This window comes from Lycium barbarum, chromosome 10 (genome assembly GCF_019175385.1).
Source record: "Lycium barbarum isolate Lr01 chromosome 10, ASM1917538v2, whole genome shotgun sequence".
Lineage (NCBI taxonomy): Eukaryota > Viridiplantae > Streptophyta > Magnoliopsida > Solanales > Solanaceae > Lycium > Lycium barbarum.
In genome coordinates this window covers 35,819,656-35,840,768 of record NC_083346.1, presented here as the reverse complement: position 1 = coordinate 35,840,768, position 21,113 = coordinate 35,819,656, and the positions used below count along the sequence as shown (strand labels likewise).

Genomic DNA, 21,113 nt, shown 5'->3' with positions numbered 1-21,113 from the left:
TTTTATTTTTAATTTATTTTATTTCTATTTTTTTTAATATTTTTTTATTTCTATTATTTTAATTTATTTTTTATTTTTACTTTTTTATTATTTTTATTTTTTAAAATGTATTATTCTTTTTATATTATATATTTTTCATTTTTTTTCTTTTCATTCCCAACTTTTACTTCTTGTGATTCTATGTAATTGCTCGTATTTTTTTATTTTATTCATTTAGCATAACCGTGTTATTATTCTAATATTTGAAACTACACCTCTTAATATTGAAAAGAATGAGTTATTAACAAACTTGACATATAACGAGTGACGTTATTAAAGTAGAATTTCATTGTGAATGGGGTTATAAACTTATATTTTTCCTTTCTTTTGAATTATTTACTTAAGTTACGTTGGAACTTACTTATGTAATGTTGGAATTTGACATAAGAGTATTATGTTGAACTTTTTCTTTTGGATTTTGAATTTAGGTTATATTTTCAATTTTAAGTTATTTGCTTTCACATTGCATGTTATTTATTTTTCACTTACATTTGATGGATTTTTTGTGTCAAACATTTGAATAATGTTATGACATTATATTTATTAATATTATTTTTTTGTCAAATATCCAATCCATGACGTTCTCACAAAAAAAGTCTTCTTTTAAGTTTTATAATTAATTAAAATTAAATATTAATTTGAAAAATATATATCAATTATTTTTGTTACAATATTAGTTACAAATATATGATTATTAATTAATATATTTTCAAGAAACAATGTGTTATTAAATAACTAATTTAATATCATTTATAAATGCAATATTTTTTAAATATTAATTTTAAATTTTTTATAATTAAATTTTATTTTTAAATTAAACTGACTGTGTAATTACACTTGTGCAACCAAACAACACGCTTGTAATTACATTGTAATTACGTTATGACAAACAAACAGGTCGTTGTAATTACACTACTGTGTAATTACTAGACTGTGTAATTACTACCCTAGTAATTACACCAATTCCAATTACCAGGTGGCTTTCCAAACAGGCCATTATTTTCTTAATAAAATTTCTATCTGAGAGAGAGAGAGAAAGGAGTTGAGTGGTCGTGTAAGTCCAAATGAGACCATCTTGGGGGTGCGTAGTGGCAAATCCTATGCCTTCTGCAGGTCTTTTTGTATACGTGGATACCTCTGATTTTGCATGCAGCTTCTCTGCTATCCCACAACGACGCCTGTCATGGATTCCTCTTTCCCACTGCAGCTATTTTTTTTTACTATTCGGTCATGCTTATCTCCTTATCCTAAACAAAACAAACACCACCCCTTAAGCTATCAAAATTTCTCTCTGTTTTTCAAACGGGTTCTCGTGACATTCTTGAAGTAGTACTACTGCTGTATAATAACTGTTGCTTCTATCGTTTTTCAGGTGAGTTATAGGAGTGCCCATGTATGTTTTCTTGCTTTTTTTGCTGGATTTTCACATGGTTTCTGGTATTTCATGTCTTTGCTAGAAGGGGTTTCATTCATGTAGTTTATTGCTTTTTTAGATATCTGGTACCATGTGTTGTTTGTTGTGTTTCACTAATGTTGCTGTTCTTTTTCTGAATGTTCTCTGCTACTTTCGGTATTAGTACCTTGTTTTCTTCATCGCTGTATTTCCTTTTTTCATAACTACTTTGATTTTCTATAGCTTCGCCTTAAGTCGTTTTAGGAATTGATTCTTTTGAGGGAGTATCCATAAAGATTTTCTTGCTTATTTTGCTTGATTTTCCTCGAACTTATGATTACAACCCAAATAGGAATTTGCTACTTGCGCAAAAGTTAGTTTGTTTATGGGCTTGCAAGCTCCTCCTATGAGCTAATCCTAAACACTACTCCCTGTGTCCCAATTTAAGTGTGTTATTTGACTGACCACAAAGTCTCTTGTGGTCTTAAATTAAAATTGTGTGGTCTTAAACTTTTCTGGTAGAATTTGGAATTGAAAAATTTACTAAATATAGAAAGAGGTACTCTTTTTTGGGATAGACCAAAAAGGAAGTAAGAGATTTATATTCGGGACGGAGGGAGTACTACTTTAGTTTTTTGTTATCCTTTTAAAAAAATAAAAATAAAAATATTAATGTTTTCGATTGGTTCATTTTTAGAGTTATTAGATCGCGTTACTGTTAATTCACTTTTTTGTTTGCTCAGAAATGTGATTATGTTTGTTTGTAGGATGGAAGATCAAATTGTGGAGTGGAGGATTGTGGAGCATACTTCTTTAGAAGATGAGGAAGAAGAAGAAGATGATGATAACGAGGGGGAAATGAAAGAGAGTAAGATAAGATGGATTTTTAATAAAGGATTGTGGTTGGGGAAGAAGGTTATGATCACCGGTATTGTAATCTCTTCTGCGCCAGTAGTTCTCCCTCCGCTTTTCGTTATTTCTGCACTTGGGTTTGCATCTTCGGTCCCTTTTGGTATTGCTTTTGCTGGTTATACTTGTACTGAGAAGCTTATGAACAAGTTGCTTCCAAGATCAGAGCCACCACCTCTATTGTTGGAGTATGAGGAAATGTATGGAGACGACGAAGACGAATTTGATGAACAAGTAGGAGGGAAAGGTCCTGGTTTTGGTGGTGAAATGTTGATGGAAGAAGAGGAAAAGAATGAAAAGGAGGATGTAAAAGAAGGGGTTGAAATGAGGATTGAGTTGGTGATGGATGAGAGCGCGGGACCTACTCTTGTTGAAGATGAAGACGTTGGAAGAGCCGAAGAAGAAAGAGAGACTAATGTTGATGAGGGTGTTAAAGAGGAAGGATATGAAGAAGATGTGGGTGAATACTTGGAAGGAGAGAGTGAGGGACCAATGAAGGAGATGAATTTGGAAACTGAACGAGGGAGAGAAGCAGAAAATTGGGAATTTGATGAAAAAATTAAGAAAACAGAGGGTTTGGATCTGGTGGCCACAGAAGCCAGGGGAGAAAATGAGGGTGAAAAAGATGTTACTTTAACACCAGGTCTGCCAGAGAGGAATTTGGTTGAAGTATATGAAGAGAATTCAGGTGGACTTGAGGGAAATGAGGATGGGAAAGATACTCGTCCAGAAGTAGTAGAGAAGTCATTGGAAAGCAAAGATGAGAAGGTAGATAGTCTTGTGAAAGAGATTCAAGGAACAAAAACTGAAAAAGGACCTGAGGTTACTTCAGAAGAAAAAGAGGTTTTAGAAGTAACGAAGAAACCAAATGTCAGCAAAAGCTCGAAGAAACACCACAAAAAGAAGAAAGCAAATGATGGGAAAAATGTTGCAATATCAGATAAAGGGGAAGGGTTGAGCAACAAGCAGCAGGAAGACACTGATGTGAAAATGATAGTAAAAAAGGAAGAGATGAGGGATGAAGTTGAGGTGAAGCAAGACGAGAAGCATTTACCAGTGAAAAGGGAGACTAAAGAAGGAAAAGACGAGGTCAACCGAAGTGGTGCTTCCAAAAAGGCAAAGAAAGCTGCTGAGGTGGACAAAACACTGTCCGGGAGCAGAGATACAAGAAATGGCAAGGATGTTGGGCAAGCTGCAAACTCAACTAAGGATCCTAAAGAAATATCCAATGGTAAGCATGTCGCTAAAGATGCTTCTCGCCCATTGGAAGGAAAAGATAACCTGGTAGTTGCAAAAGAGGTTCAAAGGAAGGCATCTGATGTCCAAGGGAACCTTCCGTCTGAAAGAAAAGGGACCACTGATCAAAAGAAAAATGCAAATGCAAGTGGTGTCCCTCAGGTTCCTGGAAGAGCAGGGATTGCGGAGGCCAAACATGCCAAGGTCAGTTCTAAGTTTAATTCTGCCATCTTAGATTGCTTGTGTAAAATTTCTGGAAATCCCTAGAGAGGGTTATCTTTTAATATTCGTTGTTCTCTTGGTTCTTTGAAGTTTCTCTGGAAGAATTGATGAATCTGCTTGGAAGCATACTTAGGTTAATCTGGCTGGACTTGCTTCTTATGCTTAGTGTTAATTGGGTATATTCAGACTGTTTATTGCCTTAATTCGCTCATAAAAGAAAGAATCCTTATCTTAGCAAGAAATGCCACTCTTCAGGAAGAAACTAGACTGATCCTTGATAGGGGCGGAAAAAACCTGCATGTTACCTGAAGTATGAGTTAGCTACCGACGCTCAAGTAAAGTATCAGTTACTAATTACATGGTCTACCTCCAGATGCTTGCGTGACAAAGCATAACGTACACTGAAGACCTAAGAGGTTCTGGAAGGTTTCACAATCCTCAAAAAGAAAGCTAGTAATGTTTAGCAGAGTTTATGAACTAAGCATGTCCAAGGCATCAACCAATGGCCACTAATCCAGATTTCTCAATATGGAGCATGATATCAGTTACGAGATTCATGAGTCTTGTAGCTCGATGTGAATATTCTGCTTATAAGGGTATTTGTTTAAGAACAAAGAAGAACTTTAGAAAAGGGGCTTGCTTCTCTCTCTCAGTCCTTGCAGGTTAGAGTACGGGTGGTTGATTTTTTTTATGTTCACCTGGTCTTGTTCTTTGTTAAACTTAAGAATAGACCTTAGTTTGTTCTATTTGTTAGTGGAGAGATATAATTTTCTACTTCGTTTCTTCTGCTAATTTGGCTTTCTCCTTGCCATTGTTATTAGTGCCTTTTCTTTCATTACTCGTGTCCTCTTATTTTGTTCCTAGTCTTTAACTTTGGTCAAGGGATGCTCTGCTACGACACACAGTTTTGAGTCCATATGCATCGGACTTGGTGGGTTGATACGCCTAGCACTGGTCGTAGTGCAACGCACAAGCTGTCTAAATGTCAAAAATATTCTTATAGTTGTCCGATGCCAGGTTTGTCTCTTAGTAGGATAAGGAGTAGAAGAAGATTCTGAGTTTTCATTTGTCTCTTTGTAGGATAAGGAGTAAAAGAAGGTTCTGAGTTTTCAATTTTTTTCTTTGGAACCTTTATGATCTTTTATCTTTTTATTTATTTATTATTATTTATTTAAGAGGGGGTGGGGTGGGTGGGGTGGGTGCTGAACCTATTGTTAGTTGATGACTAATAGTTATGTGAAGAGAGGCCAAAAGTATGACCCTCAGAGAGGGAGTAGAACCCTTCCCCGTGGGTGTTCTAGAAAGTGGAAATAAGAGTCTCAAAGAATGGGATTGCGTGACAAATGCAACCCTATTATTGTCTATTAGCTGTCAAGCACTTGCCAAAGATACGTGGGTTCTAGGAAATCAATATCATATGTCTTTGTTTGGCAAACCTCAAATCTCTTGGTTCTTCATTTCGAACTTAAGTTTGTTTAGTATTGGTTTTTCCCTTAAAACAGTTGTTTAGAATTGTTTCAGACTCCCTATGTCAAAGCTGCGATTCTATGAACTCGGTATGATATCTTATGTAATATAGAGAAAGATGGTATGATATCTTATGTAATATAGAGAAAGATAACCAACTTTTCTAGTCTTCCTCAAAGGCAACATCATTCAAAGGCTTCATTCTTGTGGAGTATTAGAAGAAGAATATTGCAGGACTAGTAAAGCAATACTTGTGTGCCAGGTGTATATTTGCTGTATTATGCATTTTTTAACCAATGGACAGCTCTTTGAAGAGAGAAAAACTAATGTGCTTAGTTGGGGGTTGGGTGGTTCCAGGAACAAATTATTGTGTTTCGCACCTGTAGCAATACTTTGTTTGTTCATTGAAACCAATTAGGATGTGATGCAGCATTGAAGCAGCCTTATGGCTATGAGTGTTAGTGTACATATAGCATTTTGACTCTAATGACGTGTATAATTAATGCTGTTCGACCATTCTTCAGCCTTCAATTTCAAATTGTCGGGCTGTCCTCTGTGCTTTATTTAGGTCCAAATGATTTTAATTACTAACCCTGAGTTGCCTCTACGAAGAATATATGGTTATTCCAAGTCTACCTGGACTGTGGTTATCACTAGTGGATTGCATGCACAGCTGATGATTCGAACCGTAGAATCCCTGCTAATGTTGAGTTTTTTAACATGCGTTGTTCCTGCGATTTTGTTTTACCATTATATGTGATATCAAGGTTAGTCTCTCCCCCTTTTATTCTTAAAGAGGCTGTTGACTGCTATAGTTTTATCATTGGCGGAAGGTAAGATGCGTAAACACTTTGCTCTTCATGTTCAATTTTTTAGATCTGGTCTCCTTGGTACTAGCTGCCTGTAATATTCATGTATTTTATTCCCTGCATTCCAGATAATCTAGTATATATATTCTTATCTTCACTCCTGCCTGACAATAATATTTGAAGCCATGACGATTCATTTTTCCTTGATTGATGATATTGCTAGGAGCTCTTCAGTGAGGAGAAGATATGGGAGAAGATAAACGCAATGAGAACAATCGTAGGATACACGGTGGCACCTCAACCTTTGTTGGTAGATGAACTAAAGGCATTATACATCTTTACTGGAGTCGAGCCGCCATCTATGTTCAGTAACTTGTCCAATTTGGCAGAAGTGAATGACAAGCTTCAGTTTCTTATGTCGATTGTGGGGATAAAGTGAACTATTAGTGCTTTGTTTGGACAGTATTTTCTCATTATCTCCTTTTGTGTTGTTAGTTTGTTAAATTTTACCTTGATACCGGATTTGTGTATGATTATGCTAGAAATTGCACTAAGATATTTCGCTGTAAAATCATCACCTTGAATGTCATACAGTGAGTTCTGGATCCTTTTGGGAAAAAATTCTCTTATGCTTAAAACGTCCCTGTATCATGGTGGTGGTGGTATTGGTGTTGGTTGATTTGGAGCAGGAACTGTTGTCCTTGTTGATGAATTTGTAGAGCGAGCTTCAAAGAGACTCTAGAGTACTACCTAGCTAGTACACAGGTAACAAGGTTAAATTTAATTAAATGTACCGTGAGCTTTTACTTACTCTTGAGACAAACTAGAAGATACTTTGGAAAGTCAAGAAATATATATCCAACAATGGATGTCATTATAGTCCAAGACGTGTCGAAAAGGTGCATCAACTCTGGAAAATACCAATTGCAGATATGTGAACTTTTAAATACATAGAGAAAAATACTTGAACGAAAAATGAAAGAAAATGCATGGAATGTTTGTAAATAGCCCTCGTAAATTCAATTGGCAGGAGCTTTTAGAGCAACATGACAGGAAAGGAGAGAGATTAGTGTAAAGAGAGATGCTAGCAGAGAAAGCCCTGCAGATACAAAAATCTTGTTGAAGAAACTAGTTGGCTCTAGGTCGGCTACGACGCTCAATTCCAGCGTATAACCATACGTTGCAGCTGCGCCTGAGACGAGTATATTTTGCTGTGATCTGCGCCAAAGTAACTTTTACACTATCAATATAATATAACAGGTTATATTAAGTAATTAGAGAATATTGCATCATTCATGTTATATTTGACAAAAACTCAATTACAATTTCATACTACGCCACATTTGCCGTAGTTTAAGCATTTGAAATCATCGAAATAATCAAGTGTATAAAACATTTAGAAGAGCTGTGCAACTAAAAAGAGTAACACATAAACATTTCGAAGATAAAATGGTCGTATAAATACCATGTCACCAAATAGATCTAAAAGACTGACTCAAATATGTATAAGTAAAACAAATAAAACCCCTTTCGGATTAGTATCAAAACAATAAGAGTTTTGATTACGTAGGCTCAGATCTGTATTTTGTATTCAGCAAAGGAAAATCCGTCATGCCATGACTGCAATCCAGTTGCTCGTCAGACGTCCTAGCCGCCTCGCCAAGATACATGCTCTCAAGTTTCTTTGTCTTACCACTATCTAGATCTTTCGTCATCGCCTCTTTTCCAAAGGGCCCAAAACCGAGGGTTAACCATTCTGGAGAGGCGTGGCCTCAAATTAAATTTCATTGGCCTTAATGTAGTACCGTGTTCAAACCAGTTTAATATTAAAGGGTAGCATCTGCTTATTCTCAGGAAAGCAGATCAACTTATTTTATCCAAGTATAGCGATTGCTCCGCAGGGGCTGCAACTTGTAGCAGCGATGTCTCGACATGTAGCAACAAATAGTCCAAGAACGCAGCGGCATATGGCCCGAAAATGCAGCAAAAACAACCAAAAATGCAGCAGCTCATGGGCCAAAACACAGCAGCAAACAACCCAAAATACAGCAGCAAAATAGCGCAGCAACATGGCCAAGAATGCAGCAGCAAAAACAAGGCCAAAAAACGCAGAAGAAAAATGGTCAAAAAATGCAGCAACAAACAGCCCAAAATACAGCAGCAGAATGGCCAAAACTCATCAGCAAAATGGGCGAAAATGCAGCTGTTCATCAACAAGTATGGTAGCAACAGTTCGCCTCAAGAATGGGAAAATTTGCCAATCTCAAGGACACAATAATAGCCCAAACATAACAACCTCTTATCCACAAAATGGGCATCAAAACAGCGACTTCGACCCCTTTGAAATGCAGTAGCCAATCTCTAAAGATACCTCAAGGACGTTTGGGATTTGAAGCTCCCCAAATCATGCAAAGAAAGTGGGGGTGAAGAATGAGTATCCGGAACAAAAGGAATTATAACAAGATAATATTAAACAAGATACTTTCTTTGTTAAATAATTATCACAGTTTGTTGGAAGAATTAGCTATAGGTGACTTATGGAACCACTCGAAAGCAAAACACAATTAAATTTGGGATTAATAAAATTGGGTCTAAAATGTATTTTTTCAAACTTCTTAATCTTTTACAAAATATAAAAAGACCTCAACTTAATCCAAAAAACCCACCAACCCCCTTCTCCTCCTCCCACCCCTCCCCTGCCCACAACCGCCCCCCCCCCCCCCCCCAATTTTTTTTTTTAAGTTTTGAATTTTTTATTTGCTTTTTCACCAGCCACCCCCTCCTCCTCCCACCGCTCCCCCCCACCCTCTTCCCCACCAACTTTTTTTTAATTTTTTTTTTAATTTATTTTATTTTCTTTTTTATCAGCCCCCACTCCTCCTCCATTTTTTTTAAATAAATTTTTTATTTTCTTTTTAAAAAAAAAAATTGAATTTTTTCTTACCAGGCCCCACTCCTCTTCCTCGCCCCCCAAATTTTATTTTAAAAAAAAATTAATTTTCTTTATTTGTTCCCCCCCCCCCCCCCCCCAATTTTTTTTTAAATTTTGAAAAGTTTTTCTTTTTGTTTTTTTGCACCCCCACCCTTTTGGAAAAAAAATTATTTTTAAAAAAAAGAGGTTTTAAAACATTTTATTTTTTTGCACCCCCCCCCCCCCCCCACACACACACACAAAATGATTTTTCTTGAAAAAAAGTTTTGAATATATTTTTTTTTGGTTTCTTACTTCCCCCACCCACCCAAAAAATATTAATTTGATTTTTTGCAACCCCCCCCCCCCCCTCCCCTACCACTCCAAAAAAAAAATCTTGAAAGGAAGTTTTTTTTTTTTTTTTTTTTTTTGGGTTTAGGAAAAGTTTGGATAAAATCCAGGTTGTTGTTATGTGTTTGCAGTGAAATAGATGGTTTTTCTGTTGTTGTCCTGGTATGGTTCAGGGTTCAGGAAAATATACTCAATAGATAGTTTCTTTGTTCTTGTCCTGGTATTTATCTGGTTCTATTTGTAGAAGGTAACCAACAGATTTGTAGTTGTTACAACAAATTCTACACTTTTTGCAATAAGTAAACAATCTGTTATAACGACTCACTAATCTATTCGATATAGCTTCGGTTATTTGCTTCTGTTTGTAGAAGATATCCAACAGATTTTTAGTTGTTGCAACAAGTTTTGCACTTGTCGTAACAAATAGACAATCTGTTGCAATAACTACAAATCTGTTGGACATAACTTCAGTTATTTGCTTCTGTTTGTAGAAGATATCTAACAGATTTTTAGTTGTTGCGTAATAAGTAGACAATCTGTAGCAACAACTACAAATCTGTTGGACATAGCTTCAGTTATTTTGTTCTGTTTGTAGAAGATATCCAACAGATTTTTAGTTGTTGCAACAAGTTCTACACTTGTTGTAACAAGTAGACAATCTGTTGGACATAGCTTCAGTTATTTGGTTCTATTTGTAGAGGATATCCTACAGATTTGTAATTGTTGCAACAATTTCTACACTTGTTGCAACAAGTAGACAATTTATTTATGAATCAGCAAATGTTGAGGAAAGATATAGTCAGATTGGCAGCCAAACTGAAAATCAATCCTCAGAAAGAGATGAAGAACAGAGCCAAGAAGCAGTATATACAAATGAAGAAAGTGAAGAAGAACTAGAAGATGAAGAAACTGATGATGGAAATGAAGGAGATGAAGTAGATGAAGGAAATCTGCTACACCCCAGAAGGCAGTTGAACAATTTTTTTTTTTTTGGAGGCTGTGGTATTTGTGAATGATGTTTATGTCCTTTTTTGTCCTTTATGTTATTTGTGAATGATGTTTATGAACTTATTTATTTTTATTAGTTGTGATATTTGGAGCCAAGGTGGCTATTGAACAATTTCTAGTTATGAACTTATTTATTTTGCTTACTAATTGTTGCAATAGATGCATACAGTAGAATTGCTTAGTTGCTTAGTTGTTGCAACAAATTACTCACCTTGTTGGAAAAAATCAAACAATTGCTTAAATTATTGTAAAAACTAAAAGATATGTCGCAACAGATGAGTTAATTGTTGCAATAGATCATACACTTGTTAAAAAAGTTGCAACAAGTTACTAATATGTTTCAACAGATGGATCAGTTTAAACAAGTCACTAATCTATTTAGACAAGTTGCCTAAATGATTGCAACAGATCATACAGTTATTGAAGAAGTTGCAACAAGTTACTAATCCACTAATCTGTTTAAACAAGTTACTAATATGTTTAGACAAGTTGCCTAGATGATTGCAACAGATCATACGGTTATTGAAGAAGTTGCAACAAGTTACTAATCCGTTCCAATAAATAACTAATCTGCTTAAACAAGTTACTAATCTGTTGCAACAGATTATACAGTTGTTGAAGAAGTTGCAACAAATTACTAATTTGTTTAAACAAGTTACTAATCCGTTCCAATAAGTAACTAATCTGCTTAAACAAGTTACTAATCTGTTGCAACAGATTATACAGTTGTTGAAGAAGTTGCAACAAATTACTAATCTGTTTCAACAAGTTACTAATCCGTTCCAACACATAACTAATCTATTTAAATAAGTTACTAATCTATTGCAACAGATCATACAGTTGTGGAAGAAGTTGCAACAAATTACTAATGATTTTAGTAGATATATATATATATATATGGTTGATTTTCACCGTTTATCACTAAATATGGGTGAATCAAGTAGTTCACACCAATTCATTCCAATGATCACTCCATTTAGTACGTATTGGACTTAGTTGATCATCTATCCTGACCCAAAACACCATCAAACTGCTTAAGTATATATATTGATCACTAAATATGGTTGATTTCAATTGTTTATCACTAAATATGGGTGAATCAAGTAGTTCACATCAATTCACTCCAATGATCACTCTGTTTAGTGCGTATTGGACTTAGTTGATCATCTATCCTGACCTAAAACACCATCAAATTGCTTAAGTATATATATTGATCAATAAATATGGTTGATTTCTATTGTTTATCACTAAAGATGGGTGAATCAAGTAGTTCACATCAATTCACTCCAATGATCACTCCGTTTAGTGCGTATTGGACTTAGTTGATCATCTATCCTGACCCAAAACACCATCAAATTGCTTATGTATATATATTGATCAATAAATATGGTTGATTTCCATTGTTTATCACTAAATATGGTTGATTTCCATTGTTTATCACTAAATATGGTTGATTTTCATTGTTTATCACTAAATATGGCTGATTCCCTTTATTGATCACTAAATATGGTTGAACTGTTGCAGCAAGTGTAGTATCTATTGGAACAACTGTAATATCTGTTGGAACAACTGTAGTATCCTTTGTAGCAAGTGTAGTATCTGTTGTAGCAAGTGTAGTATATTTTGCAACAACTGTAGTATCTGTTGCAGCAATTGTGGTATCTGTTGCAGCAACTGTAGTATCTGTTCTAAGAATACACTTAGGGTTGCTCATCTAATCCATGAAATTACTATCTAATCCATTAAGGATGTTAGTATATTTATATATATATATATATTCATCACTAAATATCATTGATTTCATTTGTTTAACATTGAATATGGGTGAATCAAGCAGTTCACATCAATTCACTCTAATAATCACTCGATTTAGTGCGTACTGACTTAGTATATCATCTTTCCTGACTCAAAATACTATCAAATTGATTAAGTATTATATATTGATCACTAAATATCGTTGATTTCATTTGTTTATCACTAAATATGGGTGAATCAAGTAGTTTACATCAATTCACTCTAATGATCACTCGATATAGTGCATACTGACTTAGTAGATCATCTTTCCTGACTCAAAATACATCAAATTGATTAAGTATTATACATTGATCACTAAATATAGTTGATTTCCTTTGTTTATCACTAAATGTGAGTGAATCAAGAAGTTCACATCAATTCACTATAATAATCACTCGATTTAGTGCATACTGACTTAGTAGATCATCTTTCCTGACTCAAAATACTATCAAATTGATTAAGTATTATATATTGATCACTAAATATCGTTGATTTCATTTGCTTATCACTAAATATGGATGAATCAAGTAGTTCACATCAATTCACTCTAATGATAATTGGATTTAGTGCATATTCCTGACTCAAATTACCATCAAATTGATTAAGTATTATATATTGATCACTACTTATTATTGATTTCCTTTGTTTATCACTAAATATCATTGATTTTCTTTGTTGATCACTAAATATGGGTGAATCAAGTAGCATCCATTGCAACAAGTGTAATATCTGTTACAACAAGTGTAGTATTTGTTGCAACACCTGTAGTATCTGTTGCAACAAATGACATAGTTGTTGAACAAGTCCTTACTCTTGTTGGATAAAACACAACAAGTTACCCACTTTCTGCAACAAGTCACTCCACTTGTTGGAAAAACCCCAACATGTAACATAGTTGCTGCAACAAGGCCTGTCAGTTGTTGCAACAGATTGCTTATTTGCTGGAAATCTTTTAGCAGTTGGATAAAACACAAGTTACTAATTGTTGCAACAAGTCCTGTTACTTGTTAAATAAAACCCAACATGTTACAGAGTTGTTGCTACAGATTCATTACTTGTTGAAAACTGTTCAGCAATTTATTAACAACAATACACACATTTGTGATTTGAACACGATCAACATATCATATAAACCAAGTTCACAAGCACCAAGAACAGAAATTACCATTCTAAAAAAGAATAACATTAAAATGTCATAAAGTTCCAACAAATAACTATTATGACAACACAATGCAATTAACAACTATGGAGCATTCCGACTTGGACAATAACTACAAATCTATTGGATATTTTCTACAAACAGAACCAAATAACAGAAGTTATGTCCAACAGCTTTATAGTTGTTGGAACAGATTGCCACAAGTGTAGAACTTGTTGCAACAACTATAAATCCATTGGATATCTTCTATAAACAAACTCAGATAAATACCAGGACAAGAACAAAAAAACCATCTATTGGATATCTTTTCCTAAACCCTGAACCATACCAGAACAACAACAGAAAAATCATCTATTTCACTACAAACACACTATAACAACCTGAATTTTATCCAAACTTTTCCTAAACCCCCCCCCCCCCCACCAAAAAAAAAAAAAATCAAAACTCCTTTTCAATATTATTTTTTAGTGGGGGATGGGGGTGGTGCCAAAAAAAAAACTTTTCAAATTTTTTTTTTTAAAACAAACTTTATTTTTTGGAAGGGTGGGGGGTGGTGGGTGCAAAAAAACAAAAAGACAAACTTTTCAAATTTTTTTTAAAAAGCAATTTTGGGAGGGGGGGGGGGGGGATGGTAGTGAGGGGTGGGAGGAGAAGGAGGTGGGGGGGGGGGGCTGGTGAAAAAATTAAAAAAAAAATATCAAAATATTTTTAATTTTTTTTTGGGTGTGTGGGGGGGAGGGATGGGAAGAGGAGTGGAGGTTGGTAAGAAAAAATCAAAACTTTTTTAATTTTTTTTGAAGGGGGGGAGGTGGGGGGTAGTGAGAGGTGGGAGGAGGAGGGGGGGGGTGGTGAATTTTTTTTTTAAAAACAAAATAAATTTTTTTTAAGTGTGGGGGAGGGGGGGGGGGGGGGGGAGGGATGGGAAGAGGAGTGGAGGCTGGTAAGAAAAAATCAAAACTTTTTTTAAGGGTGGGGGGAGGGTTACGAGGAGGAGGAGTAGGAGGACGAAGGGTGTGAAAAACTAAATCAAATTGTTTTTTGGAGGTGGGGGTAGTGAGGGGTGGGAGGAGGAGCGGGAGCTGGTGAAAAAACAAAAAAATATCAAAGCTTTTTAATTTTTTTTTTTGGTGAGGGGAGGGGGGAGGAGGAGTGGAGGCTGGTAAGAAAAAATCAAAACTTTTTTTTAATTTTTTTAGGGGGTGGGGGGAGGTTTACGAGGAGGAGGAGGGGGGGGGGGGAGTGAAAAAACAAATAAATAAAATCAAAATTTTTAATTTATTTTGGGGAGGGGGGGCGGGGTTGCGGGGTTAGGGTGTTAGGAGGAGGGGGTGGGTGAAAAAAAAATAAAGCAAATCAAAAATAATTGGCCGGGGGGGTGGGGTGGGGGAGGGGCGTGGGCGGCATGGGATCGGGGGCGGGGATGGGTCAAAGTGTTAAAAATAAAACTTGAGTGCAAAGTGTTAAAAATAACGTTGAGGGTTAAAGTGTCAAAATGAAATTTTTTGGGCAACTTTAAAACCCCTTAATCACTAATAGAAAATTATTACCTCCACCTAATAATTAAAACTTGAGTCACCTCTCCTAAAATAAAAAACTAAAGAGTCACCAATAATTAAATGCCCCCAGTTTGTTTAAATTTCAACATAGGTTGAGAAGATAAAAGAATCAAAATTCAAGATCTTAAGAGTAAACGAATCCACAGAACCGATTCAAGAGGTGACCAAGGGTGCTCAGATATCATAAACTAAGGAAGACAAGTAATTAACTCTAAACACAAGAAATGGAAACCTATTTGCTCAAAGGAACATTTGGTGATTACTTGGCGTAGCTTCCAGAAAGTAAGAGTATTAACTCAACATAGCGTAACTTCAAAGGGAACTAATCCCAGAATAAGTAATTCTGGGATAACTTGTTTCCCAACCAAACAACGCCTAAGGGTATTTTGCCAAATGAAATGCCAAGATAACACCAAAACTCGTTAGAAAATATTTTTGACTTTATACATGATTATTTTACTATTTCTAAAATTCAAGAAGCTTGATCAATAAATTAAATATGAGAAGAGCCAAAATTAGGTGTCAACCGTGATAATTGATAATCATCACAAGCCGGATAAACACCACTTGAATTGATAATCATCACAAGCCGGATAAACACCACTTGAATTGTCGTGATTAGGTAAAAGTTTACCCCACTTAAGCTAACCCAAGGCTCAAAGTTATCTTGAAGAGTCAACCCTTTTTGAATTATTGCATGATCATCGGGTGTCACTTGAAGAATTTAGATCATCTACGCCAAGAGCGAACGATGAATCGCCATTTTGTTTTTCTTTTTCTTCTTTTTGATGAGTTGGCCTACTTTTGATGAAATCATATTCCAAAATTACGCATAATCAAATGTTGGTAAATCTTATGGTAAAATTGTATACGGTAAAAACCGGGTGTATGTTGAACCGGTGAGATCAAAGGCCGAGGGAAGAAAGGGACAAGAACGTGCATGAAGGCTCCCATTCTGAACCGGGGAAACGCTTGGACCGGAGCAAAGGAAGGGCATCATTTGGTCCGGTTCTTTCATGACCGGTTGTTCGAGGACGTATGTCCGTTTGGTCGTGGTCGGTGGTCCGGGAGATCCGTTGCGCGGTTTCCACGCGTCGATGACGTCCTGCTATGTTCAACCGCCAATCGTACGGGTGTCAAACCGTACGGTCTACCTAATCCAACCTAACCCAACTCAGAGCTTTTTCATTATTATTTTATTATTCTATTATTCATGTTGTGTGAAGCCCATGGGGCACTACTATAAATAAGAGGCATTGTCCTCCTCTTAGGGGGTTGGCTCCTTCTTATCAAGAATTCTTGTAATAGCAAAATATATACAAAATCTCTCTCTCATACATCAGATTCGTTCCATATTGGTTGTGCTTGTTTCTCACGTTACTTAAACCAAATACGCTTGTGTATTAATAGATACACGAATCTACAACAAACTTTCGATCATCACTTGCTCCTTTCTAGCACGTCCACATATTTCTTTTCTCTATCAAATAAGTTCAAGATATAACCGCATATCCTATACCTCACCAACAATTTTAATTGATTATCCAAATTCGGGGTAAACAGTTTGGCGCCCACCGTGGGGCTAGAATAATAGTGGTCTTTTATCTTGATCTCTACCTTACCCATCTAAATCAAAAAACACCTTCTGTTCGTCTCTGAAAAAACGGACTAAATGGCTGACAGTGGGCAATCTGGTCACGTCAACAACAACGAGATCGTGGCCGAAAACGAAGGCAGCGGGCCACGAGGATTGCCGAACCATGATGACCCTAACCCCATTAATTCGAGGGAGGGCCTTAACCGTCAAAACACCGTGGACCAGGAGAATGCCACCTTACCGGCCACTGATCCTCTAAATACTCACAATTCTGTTACTTTGTCCCGGGCACAGGGCCGGAAAGAATCAGGTACACCTAATGACAATATTGACTTACGTTTAATCTTTGAAATGTTGCAGGAACAGAGAGCAGCGATTGCCGAGCAAGGGATCGCAATTGCCCAGTTGCAAACCCGAGGGGATACAACGACCTCGGAGAAGTCGAGCGGTGTTGCTGAACCCAGAAGGGATGAGGCACGCGTTATCGAGAGCAATGGATCCGGAGCTGGCTCCTCCACCGAGGTTCTAAAAATGCTCGAAACTTTGGCAAAGCGGGTAGACTCGACCGAAGAGAGGGTCGAAACATACAACTCTCGGGTGGATCAAATACCAGGGGCTCCGCCTTTACTGAAGGGGACGGATTCGAAAAGGTACATCCAAAGGCCTTTTCCTTCGAGTGGAGCCCCGAAATTAATCCCGAAGAGGTTTAAAATGCCGAATATCCAGAAATATGACGGCACAACGGACCCACACGAACACGTGACCCCATACACATGCGCCGTAAAAGGCAATGATATGGAGGAAGATGAAATTGAATCGGTGTTGCTGAAAAAATTCAGGGAAACTTTGTCAAAAGGAGCATTGACATGGTACGACCATCTACCCGAACATTCGATCACCTCTTTCGAAATGCTCGCCGATGCCTTCATCAAAGTTCACGCCGGTGCCAAAAAGGTGCAGGCCCGTGAGGCCGACATTTTCCGTATAACCCAAAGAGACGACGAGTTACTGCATGAATTCGTCAACCGATTCCAAAGGGAACGGATGGAACTCCCCCTGGTTCCAGAAGAATGGGCTGCACAAGCTTTCACAAAGGGGCTCAATTTTCAGAGTTCAACAGCTTCGGTCAAATTAAAAGAAAGCTTGCTGTAGTACGAGGCTGTGACATGGGCTGATGTCCATAACCGATACAACTCGAAGATTCGGGTGGAGAATGATCAATTCGAGCTCCCCCCAGGGCCAATAAATGTGAATAAAAGTTTTGAGAGACCAAGGAAGGGTTACGAAACGAAGGCCGAATCGTCGAAGGAAAGGTATCAGCCATACTCCCATTCGGAGAAACAAAGTTTTATGTCGGAAAAATCAAGGGTGAGCCCAAGCCGTTTCTCCGGTCGGGGTAGTAAACGGGTCGAGCGCCCATCGAACAGCCGGGGTCTCTCATTCAGTAGCGATGCCGGAAGCTCTGCCGGCAACAAGGACTCACCAAAGATATCGGAGTACAACTTCAACGTCAGTACCTCGGGTCTCATCTCGGCCATCGGTCGTGTCCCGGATGTAAGATGGCTGAGACCTATAAGGTCGGATCCGAGCCAATGGGACCCGAGCATGGTGTGTGAATACCATGGAACCCATGGTCACAGAACCGAGGATTGTCGCCAGTTGAGAAAGGAGGTAGCCCGGTTACTGAAGAATGGTCATCTCCGAGAACTGTTGAGTGAACGAGCCAAAAGTCACTACAAGGAAAGGGAAGCTCTCGAAAGGCCGAGCCAGTAGAACCCCAGCATATAATCAACATGATAGTTGGGGGTATCTCGGGGGCCGGTGATGAAACGGGCCAAGGTTTCTGTTGTTCGCGAAAAGCGTAGCCGGGATCATTTACCCGGGGGTTCTATCTCTTTCAGCAACGAGGACGCAGAGGGCATCATTCATCCGCACAATAATGCATTGGTAATTTCTGTACTTATCTTTAAAACTAAGGTTAACCGTATTTTGATTGACCCAGGTAGCTCGGCCAACATCATCCGGTGGAGAGTGGTCGAACAGCTAGGGCTGCTCGATCAGATCGTACCGGTAGCCCGGGTACTCAGCGGGTTCAACATGGCGAGCGAAACCACAAAAGTGGAGATCTCATTGCCTGTGAACATTGATGGCACTATCCAGCAAACGGTGTTCTATGTAATTGAAGGGGACATGAAGTATAATGCATTGCTGGGTAGACCTTGGATACATAGCATGAGGGTCGTGCCCTCAACACTGCATCAGCTGCTGAAATTCCCCACCCCGGAAGGGATAAAAACCATCCGAGGTGAACAACCCGCTGCAAGGGAGATGTTCGCAGTTGAGGAAGCGACACCTCGGCCCAAAGAATCAGTTCAGAAGGAAGAAGATCTAACCGGAGGAGAGGACACCAAATAGCAATCAAAGCACACCGAGTCGGATCCGGGGTATGAAGGGGATGATTTCGATGTACCCAGATCGTTTGTCATGCCGGATGACTCGGATGCAACCAAGTCGACTGTAGAGGAGCTGGAGCAGATCATCTTCTTCGAGTACCTACCGGACAGAAAGGTATACCTGGGCACGGGGCTAACCCCGGAGCTCAGGAACGAGTTAATTGAATTTCTTCGAGCTAACGCAGATTTCTTCTCATGGTCCCATATAGACATGACAGGTATATCACCAGAAGTAGCAGCTCACAAGCTTAGCTTGGACGGGAAGTTTCCCCCGGTGAAGCAGAAGAGAAGGCCCATGGCGGAAGCAAAACACGCCTTCGTAAAAGACCAGGTAACAAAGCTTTTAAAAATAGGTTCTATCCGGGAGGTAAAGTACCCGGATTGGATAGCTAATGTGGTAGTGGTCCCCAAGAAAGGTAATAAATTTCGAATGTGTGTTGATTACAAGGATTTAAATAAAGCATGCCCGAAGGATTCATTTCCGTTGCCTCACATCGATAGAATGATCGATGCAACGGCCGGGCATGAGATGTTAAGTTTTCTCGATGCTTACTCCGGGTATAACCAAATTCGGATGCACCCGGAGGATCAAGAGAAAACATCCTTCATTACCCGGTATGGGACTTACTGTTACAATGTCATGCCTTTTGGATTAAGAAATGCCGGTGCAACTTATCAACGCCTAGTTAATGAGATGTTCGAAGAACAAATAGGAAAAATAATAGAAGTTTATATTGATGACATGGTAGTCAAGTCCCTGGAAACAGAGGACCATTTAAAACATTTGCAGGAAACCTTCGACGTGCTCCGCAAGTATAACATGAAGCTCAACCCGGAAAAATGTGCCTTCGGGGTAAGGTCCAGCAAATTTTTGGGTTTCATGGTGTCAAACCAGGGGATTGAAATCAACCCGGACAAGATCAAGGCCATCGAGGATATCGAGGTGGTGAATAACGTCAAAGGAGTACAGAGGCTCACCGGAAGGATAGCGGCGCTGAGTCGCTTCATATCGAGGTCCTCGGACAAGAGTCATTGTTTCTTCTCCTTACTAAGGAAGAAGAATGACTTCGCTTGGACACCGGAGTGCCAAAAAGCTTTACAAGAATTGAAGAGGTACTTGTCTAGCCCCCCGTTGCTGCACACACCGAAGGCGGACGAGCCGCTTTTTGTCTACCTTGCTGTCTCCGAAGTAGCGGTAAGTGGCGTTTTGGTCCGAGAAGAATCAGGTACACAATTCCCTATCTATTATATGAGTAGAACTTTGGGGGATGCGGAGACCCGTTATCCCCACTTGGAAAAATTGGCATTGGCATTGGTAAGCGCTTCTAGAAAACTCAAGCCCTACTTTCAATGCCATTCGATATGTGTAGTAACTACTTACCCCCTAAAAAACATCATGCATAAACCGAAATTATCGGGTAGACTAACTAAATGGGCTGTAGAAATTAGCGGGTATGATATCGAGTACAAACCTCGAACGACCATCAAGTCCCAGATCTTGGTCGACTTCGTGGCAGATTTCGCCCCGGCTATGGTCCTCGAGGTCGAGAAAGAACTTCTGCTGACCCCGGGAAAGAGTGAAGAAGTGCAGTAAAAAGTGAAAATGAAGAAGGAATGGATCGTAAAAATGTTAGAATGAAGAGGTGAAAAGGCCTTATATAGGTAAGGGCTGTGAAGGTTACGATTCCCCAGCCAACCGGGGAGCGCCGCGTGCCCCATAGTTAATGAGGAATGAATTGAAACGACGTGCGTGCGGCGGTTGTCAGAGCGGACCATCCGGGATAAGACACGTGGCCGATGGCAGAAGAACGTGGCGCAACTGTTCCCGCCAAAAATGAAAAGATAACGACGGACAAAGGGAGTCACCGGTTCAGTGATTCATCCACTCCCCGTCACTCCGACAAATCTACGATCCAGGAAGTGTGGGGACTATCTGTATACGGTAAAAATCGGGTGTATGTTGAACCGGTGAGATCGAAGGCCGAGGGAAGAAAGGGACAAGAACGTGCATGAAGGCTCTCGTTCTGAACCGGGGAAACGCTTGGACCGGAGCAAAGGAAGGGCATCATTTGGTCCGGTTCTTTCATGACCGGTTGTTCGAGGCTGTATGTCCGTTTGGTCATGGCCGGTGGTCCGGGAGATCCGTTGCGCGGTTGCCACGCATCGATGACGTCCTGCTATGTTCAACCGCCAATCGTACGGGTGTCAG

At 38.6% G+C, this 21,113-nt stretch overlaps 1 protein-coding gene across 2 annotated transcripts; it reads left to right on the top strand.

Annotated features, from left to right (window-relative positions):
* Nucleotides 1-1,253: 1,253 nt before the first annotated feature.
* Nucleotides 1,254-6,682, top strand: LOC132613582 (uncharacterized). 2 transcript variants are annotated; one of them, XM_060327654.1, is made up of 3 exons: nt 1,254-1,411; nt 2,200-3,781; nt 6,299-6,682. In XM_060327654.1, exons 2-3 carry the CDS (start codon nt 2,201-2,203, stop codon nt 6,512-6,514), a joined length of 1,797 nt encoding a protein of 598 aa, XP_060183637.1. In that variant the 5' UTR covers nt 1,254-1,411; nt 2,200; the 3' UTR covers nt 6,515-6,682. The 2 variants fall into 2 exon arrangements, with proteins under 2 accessions (XP_060183637.1, XP_060183638.1); XM_060327655.1 differs by having other exon boundaries at nt 6,310-6,540.
* The last annotated feature ends 14,431 nt before the right edge of the window (nt 6,683-21,113 follow it).

Coding starts and splice junctions, on each gene's coding strand:
- LOC132613582 (XM_060327654.1), top strand. CDS start 2,201: ATGGAAGATCAAATTGTGGAGTGGAGGATTGTGGAGCATACTTCTTTA. Junction 3,782..6,298: donor CGGAGGCCAAACATGCCAAG/GTCAGTTCTAAG, acceptor TGATATTGCTAG/GAGCTCTTCAGTGAGGAGAA.